Source organism: Cryptococcus depauperatus, chromosome 2 (assembly GCF_001720195.1).
Source record: "Cryptococcus depauperatus CBS 7841 chromosome 2, complete sequence".
Classification (NCBI taxonomy): domain Eukaryota; kingdom Fungi; phylum Basidiomycota; class Tremellomycetes; order Tremellales; family Cryptococcaceae; genus Cryptococcus; species Cryptococcus depauperatus.
This window is the reverse complement of record NC_089469.1, coordinates 1,880,011-1,895,695: the sequence shown is the minus strand read 5'-3', so window position 1 is coordinate 1,895,695 and position 15,685 is coordinate 1,880,011. Positions and strand designations below refer to the sequence as shown.

Below are 15,685 nucleotides of genomic sequence, written 5' to 3'. Positions count from 1 at the left end.
GAAAGCAGGCCGTCAAAGATCTCATTAAGAACGAGGGATTGGACGAGTCAAGCTGATGGTTGATGAGCTAGACCGAATTCCTCAAGTGCCTTGAGCCTCCCGAAAGCTCCAACGCCTCATTGGTGATTTGATTACTTGATGACGATATCTCTCCTCTCACTACATACATGGTCTTCTTTGACTCGACATGGGCAGCTTGGTGTCATTTCCCAGCGGGAGAGGCACCAAAAGCTACAGGAAGATATACCAAGGCTGCTACAGCTGTCAGTACCACAGAAGTTGCCTAAGATGTAAATTCCATATCGAGTGTGAGTCTACAGTTGCTATCCTCTTCAAGAAGTACACCTAGCAATGAATGGGCTGACCTACAGTAGAGATGAAAGAAGAAAGAAGAACAGTCCTACATTAAAACCTATCTCATATAGCATCTCTTGAGACTTGCTTCTTTGAGGTTTTATTTATTTATTTATACTTTATTTTAAAAGCTGAAATGACTGTCAAAAGCATCATATCAGTTGCGAAATTTAAAGCCAATTGTTTTCTTCCACCACGAGAAGTGCCACTTTCGGCGATCGCCGCATGAATATTTTATTTCGACTTTTTTTTCCTTGCGCGTTCTTGAAAAGTAAAGTAATTAAAAATTATTGACTTTTTTTTTGTCTTTTGCATATTTTTAGTGTTATTGGTTTCTTGCCGTTTCACTGGTTGTTGCTGTGATCCTTGGAAATCAAGCGTATCGCCTGGAAAAGATTGCGCTTTGGAATGTCTGTTGAAGTACCCAAGCCCGTTGTCGTTGAGGAGTCCAAGGAGGTGGAACTCGACACTCTTCCCGTTGTCGAGGGCAAATCAGAAGAAGAGGTTAAGGAGCTTCTAAGCAAGGCTGCGAAACAAGGCAAGTTTGCTTGTGTTGTTTGGGTCTACTGCTGACTTGAGGATTGGCACAGTACGATTCTACTTTTCCGATTCCAACCTCCCAGTCGACAAATATTTCTTCTCTCTCACGTGCTGTAATGCCGAGGGATGGGTGCCTATCAAGACAATACTGACTTTTAAGCGCATGAAAGACTACCAGCCTTTGGGTACTTCATTCGTAGCCTGTGCTTTACGCCAATCTATCAAGGAGGATGGCAAGGATCCTCTGGTTGCAGTCAGTGAGGACGGTGAGAATGTGAGGAGGAAGAGACCATTGGAAAAAAACACCACTGCTTGGGACAGGTCCGTTTACATTGTATGTAGACTTTTTGTGTCGATCGGTCATGCTGACTGTAGTTTTAGAAAGGATTTGGCGAGGAAGAAACTGAGGCCAACACTCAGGAGAAGATTGAGGCGTATTGTGAGCAGTTTGGCAAGATCAATGCTGTCCGTCTCAGACGTGGCGATATCGAGGGCAAGGGTGCTGCTGGTAAGGGCAAGGGTGCTTTCAAGGTTGGTAGGATCAGCGGCAGGATTTGTTATTCAAACAAGAATGGACATATAGCTGACCCTTTTATCGGTAGGGCTCTGTATTTGTCGAATTCGCCTACGAAACCGACGCCAAAAAGTTTGTTGAGCAAGAGAGCATTCCTAAATTTACTGCCGACGGCCCCGAGATGTCTTTCCAGTCCAAGTAAGCACTCTCTGTCTGTGGAATTCACTCGCCTGATATGATTTACAGGGATGCTTATGTTAAGATGAAGGCCAAGGAAAAAGGAATTCCCGAAGGCGATATCAACCGCGGCGGACAAAACAAACCCAAGGGCGAAGGCAAATTCAACGCATTTAGAGAGATGGACAAAGCTAAAAACGGCCAACTTCCATCACTCTCCAAAATTCCCGATGGTGTCGCCATTGTAGGTGCCAGGCCGGAGGTGAAAAATTTCAGGGCGGGGGAAAACAGAAAAAGATCTAGAGAAGATGATAACGAGGAACGAGATGGTAAAGAGGCGAGGACGTCAGAACCGGAATCTTTCACTATCGAGTACAATGGTGCCACTCTCGAATGCGACCGACACACTGGTAAAGTGTTGGACAAGTCCAAGATCGTTTTTGAAACCAACTCTGCCGTCAAATTCATAAACCATGGCGAGAACCCAGATTGGAAGGATCTCAAGGTGAGTTTCACATTGGGCATCACATACACTAACCTTTTTCTCCAGGCTCAAGTCACCAAGGTTATCGCTGCTCCTTTCCTTGCATTCCCTCCTGGTTCTGTCTCTGGCACCATCGCCAAACAAGACAGTTCTGTCATCAGTGACGAAGACGTTGAGAAGCTCAAGGAGGCCAAAATGTCTTTTGGCGGTGCTGAGGTTGAATGGGCCCGTATGAATGAGGAGGAGCACCGAGAGTTTTGGTACACTCGAGCTTGTTTCAAGGGAAAGCAGGCTGCTGCTGCCCTTGACGAGAAGGAGGAAAAAGAGAAGCGAAATCGGGGAGGAAACAGAGGCGGCCGGGGTGGTCGAGGACGAGGAGGGCGAGGAGGTAGGGGTGGCCGAGGGGGAAAGAGCGGCCGGGGTGGTCGAGATGGGAATAGGAACCAGGAAAAAAGCCAGACTGGTCTTCCTCCCAAACTTGCTTCTGATTAATTCATCATCCCTTTTTGGGATAGGGTAATAACATGCATCGTAATTGTATCTATTCTCCTCTTTTTGGCTACGCCTCAAGACTTTTTTCTCTATAGAATTTTCTTTTGGTGACTAAGCGGTACGCCCAAACAATTTTTGACAGATAAACAAATCCCCGGTGTCTGATAAATTTTGTTTGTGTCGCGGACAATACGATTCATCATTTCTCAACCACATCTTAACCCTCTTTCAGTAATAAGGAAAACAATATAAGGAAGAATGATTAATGGGCCGACTATTTATTCCCACAATAAACTGACTATTAACCATGTCAAGCTAATTTCTTTACTGATCACCAGCACGCATCACTCTCTACACGTGTCTCAAGGCCTTGCAAATTTGCCTGAGGCTACGTTTCCGCCAGGCAGCGAGCCCGCAATTTAGATTGACAGAAAAGAATGGCTGTCTCGCCTCCTCCAGGTTTAAATGATGCTTGGTCTTTTGCCGGGGTAAATTATCAACATAAAGGCGCAACATTTCCTGGTACAAAAGGCGGCAGCAACCCGCATTCTGCGTCTCAAGGTCTAGCCAATACATTTTCAGCAGGACAAGGTTTAGGAGGTACAGTGCCGGGACGAATAGCAGCACCAGCCGGTCCAAATCCACAACTCGACTTTGGACCCAATTTTGCGGCTCAGGACAATTACTGGGGCAGCGTGCTACCGCCAGAACTTTGGGCGAATCCACAAGGAGCAGCAGCTGGAGGGCAAGGAAAGCAACCACCATTACAGCCGGAAAACCCCATGGCCTTTATGAATCCGCCTATGTCATGGGGATATATGCCTGCAAAGAAGAAGGGGTTTTGGAACAAGGTGGGAGATTGGTTAGATGGACAGCCATCAACTAACGAATATGGTTATCCTACTACATATGAACAAGTGAGCATAGGACTTGATTTTCAGAGGGGAGATTTCATTGGCTGATATGGCTGCTGTTAAAAGGCCATGATGCCCCAGTCCGTGCCAAAGAGCCAAAGACCTATACCAGCACAGCCGCCAATACCAGCAGGAGGTATGCCCATGTCCATGATGCAAGAACCTTCTCCACCAAAGTTACCACCTTTTCGTCCGACTCCACTCCCAGCTCATTTTCCCATTATGTCTCGACGAGAGCAGAAACAACTCATAAAACGGAGGGAAAAGGAGGAGAAGGAGTACGCAAAGGCAACCAAAGAGCAGTATAAACTGTATGAACAGAGCCTGAAATACAGAGATCAGCAAATCAGAGATTGGGAGAAAGAAGTGAGAAAAAACATGAAGTAAGCTTCAGTCTATACTTGCGCCTATAACGATAGCTCACTAAACTGACTGTAGGGCTTGGGAAAAAAGTATGAAATACAATATGCACAATATGCCTCATCCACCTTATCCGTTCTTTGATCCCAGTCAAATGGGAGGGAGCAAGCAATTACCGATACCTGCCAACCCTGGAAAGAATCAGCAGCCTGTCGAGTCAAACCAAGCCAGGCTCAATCCTGAAAACTATTCGTTCATGCTCTTGCCAAAAGAAGAGTTTGGCATGATAAGGCCCATCGATGTAGGCGGGTTACCTAAAGAGTTGGGTGGACCAAAGCGCTGGCCGCTCATGAGTAGAACGATGCGTCAGGTGAATTAAATGTCAATGAAAGGCAGACTAGTTAACAACGTAATAGGCTTTGGTAGAATTGACCTCGGAAGAGCGGCAGAATCATGCGATCAAGGCAGTAACATTCTCAAAGTGAGCTATGAAACAGCGGATAAGCAGACTGGCTGGCGCAATCATTAGCTAACAACTTTGATGATGCTGGTCATTAAAATTGCTGAGCAATGCCATCTTAGATCTGTATCCTCATATATAGAATGTATTATGAAGAGACGTCTCGAAAAGACATTGAATGACTTTCGTAGTATGCGCCAGTGATGCAATACTGTGGCCAATGCGACGCTGACAAGAAAATTACCTACACCTACAACACAAATACATTTTTCCATGGCTAGATGCCACCTGTCCGTCTTCGAGGTGTTGCTGTAGATCTCGATCCCGCTCCAACCCCTGCGTTTCTAGGTGTTTGGGCAACACCAAGGCCACCAATCCTTGGTGTTTTAGCTGTGGCTTCTTTTTGAATTATGTCTGCTCTTTGCCTCTCCAACCTACAGGTTCAATCAATCTCAATCAAACACTTAAGGCTAAAGCTTACTCTTCTCTCTGTCGGGTCATCTCAGCCTCCATTTCGGTCTTTTTGCTGAAGTCTCTGTTGGCTCTAGCTCGCGCCAAAGCATCAAAGTTTTTCTCGCGGATGGAAAAAAAGACACTGCCAAGGTCGGCGAGCCAATAGGGGTCGACCGAAGTAACACACATCATATATTCTAAAAATTCGTCAATCAGGGTACAAAAGCGTGTTTTTAAAGAAGATTACGCTTGGATGTCAATACAAGTTCATGATACACAACATAGTCAGGCATATCTGCGATGGAGTTAGTGACTTGTACTGGTGGCTGCATTTGCGCTAATAGTTACGTACATCCGAGGCCATACAAGGCAGATGTAGGATGGAGAACACAAGGCAGCTACTACCTTTCAGCCTTTCTCTGCTTTTTTGGCTTTGAGGGATAACTCACTCCTGTTCTAATGTTCATGTATTCCCCAATACCTTTTACTCTGGCAGCTTGATGAAAATAGCCGGCAGTAATACATTTTCTTTGAACAAGGTAAACCAAAAAGAACACCTGTTTATAAACAAGACTCACCTGACAATATCCCAATCTGTTCCTACAGACAAAAGCTCCATCTTCTGCTGCTTCATGATATCCTCCAACTGTCCTCTAACTTCTCGAGCTTTGCGCATAAGCTTAGGATGGAGGAAATGCTTTATGCACCATGAATCACTGTATCTACAACATTGGTAACTCAGAAATGTCATGATTGAAATGAAACAAAATGACCAACCCATTGCTCTTCCATTGCGTGTACACATGCAATAGTGTCAGATGATCACTTTCTGGGACGAAAAACTTTTCTCTAGCAGCATCACTTTCTTCTGCTCGCTGTGGAGGTCTGTAAAATACGGATGGCACAGATAACATTGAAACAATGATGAGCACTTCGGAGGAACATTTACAGTCGACGGAGACGATGAGCATCTTGGCGAGTGACGGTTCCATGGGAAAATCAGACATCTTACGGCCAATTGGTGTAAGGTTGCCGACATTGTCGAGAGCGCCGAGAACCCAGAGCTGATACATGGAGTTGAGAATATTTTCCTGGCGATAGTCAGTCACCGTATGTATCTCTGAGATAGCCTACCTGTGGAGGAGGGTCCATGAAATCAAACTCTAGCAAGTTTTTGACGCCTAGTGACTTCAGTAATAGTACAGTATTAGCCAGGTTTGTTCGTTGAATCTCTGGTATATTGTTGGGAAACAGCTCGTTCAAGTAGGCATTCTCGGTGTACAGACGATAACAGAATCCAGGGCCAGTACGACCAGCTCGACCAGATCTCTGTCCGCAGTTTGCTTGACTGATAGGCGTGATCTGCAAAGCATCCATACCAACCTTGGGATTATACACTTTGAGTTTTGAGTAGCCAGCATCCACAACATAAAGGATGCCATCGACTTTACATCGTGTCAAAAACTGTGTCACTTGAGAGCATTTACCGGGAACTCACCTGTAAGAGATGTTTCGGCAATGTTAGTGGCGACAACCACTTTTCTTCGACCATCTGGTGTTGGCAAAAAGATTTTTGCTTGTAGATCTGCTGGCATTTGAGAGTAGATAGGTAAGATAGCTAGAGGAGGTGGATCGTCAAGTTGAGAAAGACGCTCTGCGATGGATTCCTTTAAGTTTCTGAATGCACAAAGTATGCGGAATATTATGTTTTACCTTCTATTACTTGGCAGCAGCACTGAATATCCTCTTGACCAGTCATGAACACTAAGATATCACCCTGAGAACTGGACAGATGAATTTGAAGAACTTGTTTGATTGCACTGTCCACATAGTCTTCGCATGGTGATTTGGAATGAAAGGTTTCTACAGGGAATGTACGTCCAGGAATAGTGAAGGTTGCAGCATTGCCAAAGAATCGAGAAAACTGCCAACATTGTTAGAGCAATCTGTCTGTGTAATGAAAACTGGATGACTTACCTTCTCAGCATTCATAGTGGCGGAAGTGACAATAAGTTTTAGATCACGTCTACGTGTTAAGACTAACAGTGAGTCAGCTCTGTCACCTACTTCATACCGCTTAACAAGCAAGTTACTCTTTCGTAATAGCCCCATCAAGATGTCCGTACTCAAGGACCGTTCGTGAGCTTCATCAAGTATAACTACACTATATCGATCAAGGTCCCCTTCATTCAAGGATTCACGCAACAGTACGCCATCCGTCATGACTTTGCCAGTGTCAATATTAAGATCAATTTGATTGGGACCCACATTTAATTTTTGTTTCTTTAGAGGTGCAGTCTTCAAATCGGATCGCGTAACCAACTTTATCACCCAAAGTACACTGGCAATAATGTTAGCATTGAGAATGGTCAATTGATCTCGCATAGAAGGACTGACTTCCATCTCTTCACTAACACGCTTAGCAACTGACATGGCGGCAACACGACGGGGCTGAGTGCAACCAACTATGCCATTTGCACAATAGCCGTCTTCATAGAGGAACTGGCCGAGTTGAGTAGTTTTACCGGATCCTGTTTCGCCAATTACGACAAGGACTGCAACTGGTCAGCGTGGATATGACCTAAGGGTATCAGAAAGTGATCTCACCCTGGTGATCTCTAACCATGGCCATCAATTCTTCTCTAACAGCAAATGCAGGCAGGTATTCTCTCTGCTCTTTCAATGTTCTTGTTTTTGCAAAGTTGGAAACACCTTCTGACTTTTTCAAGTGAGTCGAGAACTGAGAACCTGCTTTGTAATTTTCTTCGACGCTGTCTTTCTGGCCCTCTGATAGGGAGAATCAGCGACACAGAGGCTGTATATAGTTGCTATAATTCGGACTCACCTTCACCGAGGTCAGGTTCATCTTTGACACCCATAATGTTGCCGAGTGTTGTGCCAGCGATTGAAGCTGCTTTTGCGGCGGCCTACAAGTGGTCTCAGCCCACGTGTTGGCATATTAGATAACAAATCACCTTTTCCCTCTCTTGTCTCTCTCTTCTTTCTTTGACTAGAGCGCTTCCTTTCTTTGAAAAGACGGCCATATCGCTTGTGCCATCCTTAACAGGATTGATGGGGTCCAATTGTTTTGTATATGCGACGGTTCCATCTAAAAAGGGCGGCTTCAGATCATGAACCAATACGTGGACTTTTGAATCCGAATCTTCGTCAAAATCCTCATCCATTCCACCTGCTTTAAGAACACCAGATGTTTGCATTCTATTAGTTTCCCATTTGTCGTTGTCCGCATTCTGCCAGCAACCATCAGTATTCCTTTGGATATAAAACAATCCTCCACGTACAAATTGGGCCTGGCGTGCAGTTTGCCGCTTAACGGCTTTAGCCTGTAACTCTTCTTCCTTTTCTCTCTCCAAATTTTCCCATTGTGAGAAGGGGTTATGATCATCATCTGCTGCTACCGCGCCCTCATCATCATAACTGTACCAATCTCGATCCAATCTCACTTGCTCTTCCTCCCATTCTTTTGCATCCAGTTCCAGACTAGTATCTGGCGATTCACGAGAAGATCGTGGAGTTTGGTCCCAACCTCTGGCCGCTTTATCTCTATTCCATCTCTCGGGACCACGAGAGCTCCGGGGAGTTTCATCCCATCTTTTTCTTGGTATACGTGCGCTTCCGCCGTCAAAACCTCGGTCTGTGCGTGTTGTACGAGGTGCAAGAGCTGTACCCCAAGGTTTCTCTTCATTTTCATTTCGCCTTTTCATGCCATTCTCCTGGTGGCCATCAGTTCTTTCTCTTTCTCTGCGCTCATGGTATCTACTGCCGTTTTGTTCCCCTCTTCCACCAAAAGTATCTCTATTAGCCCTCTGTTGATAATCACCTAGTCCTTGCCTAGTTGGTTCTTTGTCGGTGGAACTTGCATTGACTGCAGTATTTGCAGCTTTACGGGTTTTTAAACGATTTTCAAGACGCGCGCGAGCCAATTCAGAGAGGCCAGTACCACGCGAGGGTGTTTCATCGGGTCGGATACGAGCATGGTCTCGGCGGATAGGTATAGCAGGTACTTTGAAAATGCCCCCAGCAGATTGAGCCATCTCGTCTTCGTCAACATCCTTCAATTTGGCTTTTTTGCTTGGTGGCTCAGGATTCCTTGATATCCCGGCAGCTGCGCGCTTTTCTGCAGCCAGCTTATCTAAACCCAATATAGATGGCCGTGCCGTCACCGGGGCTCTGAATGTGGGAGCCTGCATGCAATCAATACTGATAGAGGCAAACAATAGGTGAGACTCACATCGCCTCCTCTTCTTAAACCGCCTTTCTGAGCAGGCTCAGGAGCAAGCGTATCCGTATCGTCATGTTCCATCCCTTCTAATCTCTCTTCTCCTAGTTGTTTTTTCGCATTTCTAGGTGGTGACTGTGAATGCAAAATTGCCAAGTGAGCTAATATGCGCGTATGAAGGGAAAGCATAGCGTCTTGCGGGAATTTCCCAAAGGTTGAAACAGCTGGAGCATGCTTCCATATCAGTTTCTAGATAAATCCCACATCAATAGCCAAAGTAGCTCTCACCTCTCAGAAATGCATCTCCAGTTCTGTTTCCTTTTGCTATTTCAACAATGCGCTTTCCCAGAACATCATTGGGATTGATGAGGTTCATGATCCTAGACATCTAATCATACGTCTCAGACTGATTAACGAGTTTCCAAACGAAACGTACCTCAATAGCAATCTGATGAGTAAACTCATTCTCGTTCAAGACACCAGAATGGCGAGAACTGGCAGACATTTCGAGTTCCGAATGCTTGACTGGTCAGCCTTGTGATTTTAATGTTTTTGACAATACTTGTTGACGACGTTATAGACAAAAACAATTATTCATTTATCGACGAAAGAACAGCAATGGGATCAAATGGCAATAATCTTCCAGGTCATCGTTTTTTTTTCAGATGAATTAAAATTATATACCAGAAGGAATACTACTTGTTCTTGAGATAAGTTGTACAGCGACCATTTCTTTGCATTCACTACCCAGTTCTTCTCATTTTCATTACCGCTCGTCATTCGCCATCATACATACCTCGCAACCTTCCCCGGTCAGCACCTCAACATACAAACTCTCCTCGCTGGCATACGCCTCAAAGTCGATTTTAACCGGAAACTCGATACTGTCTGTTCAGCCGCAGCGCTGTTTGTCCTCAAGCACAAGGGCGAGGATTTGGTCCGTAACGAATTGTTCCCCAAGCCATCAGACGCTTTTCCTTGTCCCGTCTGGCCGGGTGCACAAGAAGAGAATTCTGTTTTGGCCAGCAAGCACAATCAAGCTCTTGTCACAAGACTTGTGAGAGATTTGTGCAGCGTCAATATCTCTTCAGCAACAGCGTCGTCGGGTATTCGTTTGGTCAGCGACATTTAAAAGCACAATGAAATGAATAATCAAATCCAAATACATGTGGAAATCCTAAACTAATCAACGTTACGTAACATGTCCAACCCACTCCTAAGAGAATTGCATTTGGCAGCGTGATAGTCTTAAACGATTTGCCCAGATTACGTAAAAACGACCGAATAGTTAAGAACGCTGACTTTACGAAAAGTATGGTCTGTAAATGACATGCATGAATTAATATATATATACCTGAAAGCGTTATGTCTCATTGCATAGAATTGTCATCATTATTCCCGTGGTAATGATAAAGTAAATGAAGGCGAAACGCGCGCCTATATGGCGTCGGATGAGCGACATGACGATGTAATTAGGCTTGCAAGCGAATAAGGCAGCCGTCTGCACGCCTATCTTCTCTGTTCTCACCTCAACCAACATTCGGCACATGTCCAAGTGGACCCAATATCCGTGGAACCTCATCATCAGATGACTCTTGAGCTCCATCTGTTGGCGGAGGATTGCTTCCTTCAGTCTCTCTGGCTTTGTTTTCTTGGGCTTCTTTTTCCGCATGCTCCAACGCCCTCCGCCGAGCTTCTTGAGCTTGCTTCTCCTTATTACTTTCTTCAGTCCTTCTGGCTTTAGTTTCTTGGGCTTCTTCTTCCGCATGCTTATACGCCCTCCGCCGAGTTTCTCCTGAAGCCGCCAACACCCTCCGCCGCATTTCTTGAGCTTGCTTCTCCTTATCACTGAGTGGTTGTGGGTTGGACGACTCGGGTACTGGTACGCTGACGCCTTGAAACAGAATTCTTTCAGGTCGCGTAGGGTCATAGTTGAGAGGCATGCCCCTTGGCCACTTGCCCTCCTTCGTTGTACCTGCTCCACTTTCATCAACAGTATACGTTTGTTGGAGATGCGTCCTGGCAAGATCCCGCATCAAAATTACAGCCCTCTCGTGACTTTTATCTATGTCAAACATTTTCTGACCTATTTCCGTCAAGGTTTTGTCAAGATCAGACAGAAAGTTGTCCAAGAATTTCTGCTCTCTGAGAGAGACAAAGAGTTTGAGCAAGCCAAGATGCTGGCGATGGTGAGTTTGCTTACGCTCTTTTGCAAGGAAATGTGAAAGACCATAGTTGGGGTTCAAGATGAGTTCGACTGTGGCGCCTTCTTGACCAAGAGGAACATAAGGCAGTATAAAGATTTCTAATGCGGGAAAGTGATCGAGAGGCGCGAGTTTGGGAGGCTTGCTGCGGAGAATAGGGATATAACCACCCAAATCAACGAATTGAACAAAATCATTGGATTGCACCGGGCGCGGTAGTTCCTCGGGATCCTTTTGAACATTCAGGATGCCGACTCCGACAAATGTCCACGCCATCCAGAATGTCGTCTTGTTGAAAACGGTGTTTTCTTTAGTTACAGAGCTGTCATCCCAAGCAAATTGTCGAATAGACTGAAAACATACTTCTTGAGGGGTAAATTGAGGGATCACACTGGAGAGACCATACTGAAATCTCTGTAAAATGCGAGGGACGGTTTTCTTAACGTCTTCTGCGCTCAAGAATTCAATCACTCGAGGCGGCCTAGTGATCAATTTACGTTGAAATGTGCTTCGGTTTGGCTTGGGTTCAGTCTTACCTACGCCCATCACCGTCCAACCAGGTCGAAAGATGAGACGCCGACGAGTGAACAAACTGCTGATCGTTTGATCTTTATTAGATCTACCCCTCAATTTCAGGAGCTCAGCCTTGACCGATCTACTCGCTCTGGCACTGTGTTCCAAACGAAGACACCATTCATAGTGCTCTCCGTACTTCTTGACGCGTTCATGCACCGGCCCTCCTGACATGAAAACCGTCAAGTCTAGACGGTACTCGTCACCTTCTTCCATGACTTGAACCCGCATCGCGAGACCGTAAAGGTCAAGTCCGACAAACAATCGCTGAGCAATGTTGAGTGTGCCCAAATACTCCATCCATCCCAATATCTGACAGAGAGTACCTGCAACGGGATCCGTAGTCATCGGTATGGGCACATCCGTAATTCTCATTCTCTGCGTATAGATTTTGCATCGATAGGTGTCGCAGTACCAGGCCAAAATAAGTTTGTAAAGGAAATCGTTGCGATCAATAGGAATCTGAAGATTGACGAGAAATTCTGGAAAGCTCCGCTCAACTTTTTTCTTTCGTATGTTATATCCGTCCATTTTCCCGGAAATATCCTTTCTTTTATCTAAAATTTCTTGAAGACGTACCAGCATTTTTCTATCAACTTGTTTTGAGAACTCGAGGGCCATTTTCATGGCAACCGTCGGGACTGGACCCAGATCCTCGTCCCACTGATCTTCGCACGCCTCTTGCCACCGTCCGTCTTCCCGTTTGGCCTTACCAATTTCTTCGGCCTCTTTCATCATTTTCAATAACGGTTCATCCAGTTTGCCATGGCGGGCCAACTTGTCAGCGGCCCATTCCTCTGGATTTACCGAGACACGTCCCTTTTTCATGTATTCCGGTTTTGTATCTAACTTCGGTCGGTGCTTGTATTCAGATTGGCTATCATCCGTTGTACCGACATGATTTGCCCATTTTTGACGATGCTGTGTCGCTGGGTGTGGGGAGACACCTTCCTCATCAGTCCATCGGACGCTGCTTCCGCTGGAGGTATTCGCAGAAGGGGGCAAGTTGTCATACTTGTCTCTCTTTCGAAGCACCGACTTGCCCGCCTTAACCTTTCGGGTATCTGGAGCTGCCGAGATAGGCGGAGCAGATTCAGGTGAAGCCCATTCATCTTCTGTCTGGGACTGTCCGCTCTTGTTCTCTCTCTTATTCTTGCTGTCGCTTCCGTCAGACCGAGATGGGTGTCTTGCCCCATCTTGGACGCTGTTTGCAGAAGCAGATTGGCCATATCTACCGTTGCTGTTACTGCCTTTCTTCTTCTTCCTTCCCGAGAGGAAAACGTAGAGCAGGAGAGCAAGCAACAGTACGACCGCAAGGGACCGGACTGAATTCGTAGACCGCCGTAGTGTTCTCACTTGGGCCATTGTGGTTTTTGGCACAATCGAGAAGGTGCACAGCCAACAAACTGTCGCTCACAACTGCTGATATGAAGCGATGAAGAGAATGCGCGCATAAGGAGATGACAGGTTCCAGTTCAATGCTGAAAGGAAGTATAAAGTGAGCTTGATTGTCATGGACAATGGAAGATTTGCTACTGAGGTTGCAGGTTAATTGTCTCTTGCGTTTAGTCGGAGATGACTTAATCACACTATGATGTTGTAGATGCAATACCTTATCAATAATGGTAATGCAAGACAGATTTGAGAAAGGTGTCTCACCACAAACCATCGATATACATTTTTATCGCGAAAATGGAAACCACAGCTGCAAATACATGCTCAGCCGCATGTATGTTTTTGTACGTATTTTCATGTGTGCCATGCATGAGCTGTATGGCCAAGAAGCTGGCGGAATCGGCGATGGGTCGCTTCATTGTCTCTCTGATAATTTGAATGATGGTTTCCCATTTTTGGTTGTCTGGCAGTATGGTCCTCTTGCGGCTCTTCGCGGAGTGGGATCCTGTAGTTGTGCTTGTGTTGGAGACTCCAGTTGGTATCTGGACAGCTGTATACTAATCTTCTCTTCTGACAAAAAGATGGTGCACTATTGTTTCCACACTATGCAATCTGGGTGGAGAGTCTCAAGAACGTAGACTGAACATACTCGAGCTATAGTCAATCCGTATAAACCGCTCCTCTTCTTCTTATATAGTCGAAACTATCCCTTGAATGCATCTCTTTCAGTCTTTGGCCAAACGTCCTATGAGAGATGTCTGAAGCGGCTACAGCACTCGGCATGTGGACCATGAATAGGACTAGCCATGGTGTCTCTGCTTCTACCCAGATGCACAGAGGATTCAAAGTCGCGATATGTTGAATGTTTAGAATATAATGAAATAGATATGAAAATGTTTCTCCCATTTGTGATGTCTTTTAACGACTTGTGAACGGAACTAAATTGTTTTTATCAAATGACATTAGGCCCCGCTTTCCAACTCTTTGTAGTGCAATTTTTAATATTTACTTTATTTTTGCGTTATAAAAACGATATTGAAAGCTACTGTATGCCGATTGGATAGAGGCGAGAGGTTAACATTGATCAGCCCGGTATACCCAAGAAACAAAGACCTGCAGGTATCCGATAGCTTTCGAGTGACAGCAACTCCTACTGGTTTTGTCAATCGCTATCCAACTCGCCAGACATCTGCAAGATGACAGGGGTACATCTGGATCTCCATCCGCTCAGACAAGACGTTGGTGTTGATCTTGATCCACCCTTGTGATGGTACTGACAAATACACTCAACTATAGGATATACCTGAGCCAGAGTCACCCGAGTTTCAGCAGTTTCTTGATGAGCACTTTGCAGGGGGTATCAAACTCATTGAAACTATGTCGTGAGCAGTTTCGCTGTGTGCTCCGTCTTGTGTGGCACTTATCTTCTGTGCCCTATAGAGACTGGGACAAACATTCTTTAAAGCACGACTCTACTGTTCAGATTTTGAATCTTTCATCCTCCTCTTCTCTCAACGACGTGAGTGCTTGCAACCTGCAAGGCTGTGTTGACGCTTGGTCAGATGCGCAAATCGTTAGGCATCAGAGAGTATTGGTGCGGCCGTCGTTCATTGCATACCGCTGAGTCCCTTCGGAAGCTATCACATAGTCAATCTAGCCATCCTCCTGCAGCTGGCAACAAACGCGACTCGGGTTCTTTCAACCCTATGGGCTTGGTCAGAAACCTCAGCCATAGGCTCACCCGACGATCAGATGATACGGCCCATGGCGACCGATCCCAGTTGAATGGAAGCGCTATCGCAGAGGACGACGAGATTATGGAACCAAATGTATCCGAGGAGGAGAGACAGGCAAAAGTGATGTCTACGCCGCCTCATGATCTTTATGAACGATTCAGGAGAGGACTTCTTGAATACCACAGCGAGGTGAGTTTATGTTTACAGTACGATGTATTTCTGCTCAAAAATGACCCAGAATGAACGAGAGTACATTGAATCATGCCGAGAGACAGAGTGTTTGCATGTTTACAAGAAGCATGTCGCAGAGGTTTGGCGTCTTACTTACAAAACTCCCCCTCCAACGAATCCAAGGACATTTGTCGTACTGTTACTCTCGCGCGAACTTATTACCTCTCCACCTGGCGAGAGATCTTTCATGAATATCTCACTCCCTTTTGTGCACCCGGACTGTCCCGAAAAGAAAGGCGGAGAAAAGGGCCGGGTAAGAGGAAAATATGTCAGTGTGGAGAGAGTGAAGGAGTTGGAAGGAGGAAGGCAGGTGGAATGGAGTATGGTCACTAGTAGCGATGCCGGCGGTAAGTAAGATTGACAGAGCTGCTTACCGTCTGACAGCTACACAGGCAATATTCCACGCTTCGTCACCAACAGATCATTACCAAGCAGTATTGCGGAGGATGTTCCCAGTTTCTTATCGTGGATGGTGAGGCGGTTTCCAGAAGGCGGCAATGTCGCTTCTAAACCGGTTGCGGCATAGACATGTATCCATAATCTAGATTGTATGGAATT

At 45.7% G+C, this 15,685-nt stretch overlaps 5 protein-coding genes across 5 annotated transcripts; 3 read left to right on the top strand and 2 right to left on the bottom strand.

Annotated features, from left to right (window-relative positions):
- Window positions 1–762: 762 nt before the first annotated feature.
- On the top strand, window positions 763–2,561 carry L203_102029 (uncharacterized protein; the record flags this gene model as incomplete). The annotated part of the gene is made up of 6 exons (XM_066211458.1): window positions 763–892; window positions 945–1,228; window positions 1,276–1,425; window positions 1,497–1,606; window positions 1,655–2,090; window positions 2,136–2,561. The coding sequence occupies 6 exons, from the start codon at window positions 763–765 to the stop codon at window positions 2,559–2,561; spliced, it is 1,536 nt and encodes a 511-aa protein (XP_066067555.1).
- A 437-nt stretch (window positions 2,562–2,998) lies between these two features.
- L203_102028 (uncharacterized protein) lies at window positions 2,999–4,320 on the top strand (the record flags this gene model as incomplete). The annotated part of the gene is made up of 4 exons (XM_066211457.1): window positions 2,999–3,478; window positions 3,542–3,858; window positions 3,914–4,205; window positions 4,252–4,320. The coding sequence occupies 4 exons, from the start codon at window positions 2,999–3,001 to the stop codon at window positions 4,318–4,320; spliced, it is 1,158 nt and encodes a 385-aa protein (XP_066067554.1).
- Window positions 4,321–4,572: 252 nt separating this feature from the next.
- Window positions 4,573–9,493, bottom strand: L203_102027 (uncharacterized protein; the record flags this gene model as incomplete). Its single annotated transcript, XM_066211456.1, has 21 exons — window positions 4,573–4,729; window positions 4,777–4,945; window positions 4,996–5,043; window positions 5,101–5,146; window positions 5,198–5,276; window positions 5,327–5,470; window positions 5,526–5,839; window positions 5,883–6,193; window positions 6,247–6,402; window positions 6,462–6,672; window positions 6,726–6,787; window positions 6,842–6,973; window positions 7,017–7,089; window positions 7,146–7,303; window positions 7,356–7,535; window positions 7,594–7,675; window positions 7,724–7,999; window positions 8,051–8,953; window positions 9,001–9,212; window positions 9,277–9,376; window positions 9,425–9,493. The coding sequence occupies 21 exons, from the start codon at window positions 9,491–9,493 to the stop codon at window positions 4,573–4,575; spliced, it is 3,882 nt and encodes a 1,293-aa protein (XP_066067553.1).
- Window positions 9,494–10,517: 1,024 nt separating this feature from the next.
- On the bottom strand, window positions 10,518–13,130 carry L203_102026 (uncharacterized protein; the record flags this gene model as incomplete). The annotated part of the gene is made up of 1 exon (XM_066211455.1): window positions 10,518–13,130. One exon carries the CDS (start codon window positions 13,128–13,130, stop codon window positions 10,518–10,520), a length of 2,613 nt encoding a protein of 870 aa, XP_066067552.1.
- A 1,226-nt stretch (window positions 13,131–14,356) lies between these two features.
- On the top strand, window positions 14,357–15,653 carry L203_102025 (uncharacterized protein; the record flags this gene model as incomplete). The annotated part of the gene is made up of 6 exons (XM_066211454.1): window positions 14,357–14,398; window positions 14,457–14,542; window positions 14,601–14,679; window positions 14,723–15,085; window positions 15,135–15,474; window positions 15,520–15,653. 6 exons carry the CDS (start codon window positions 14,357–14,359, stop codon window positions 15,651–15,653), a joined length of 1,044 nt encoding a protein of 347 aa, XP_066067551.1.
- Between the last annotated feature and the right edge of the window lie 32 nt (window positions 15,654–15,685).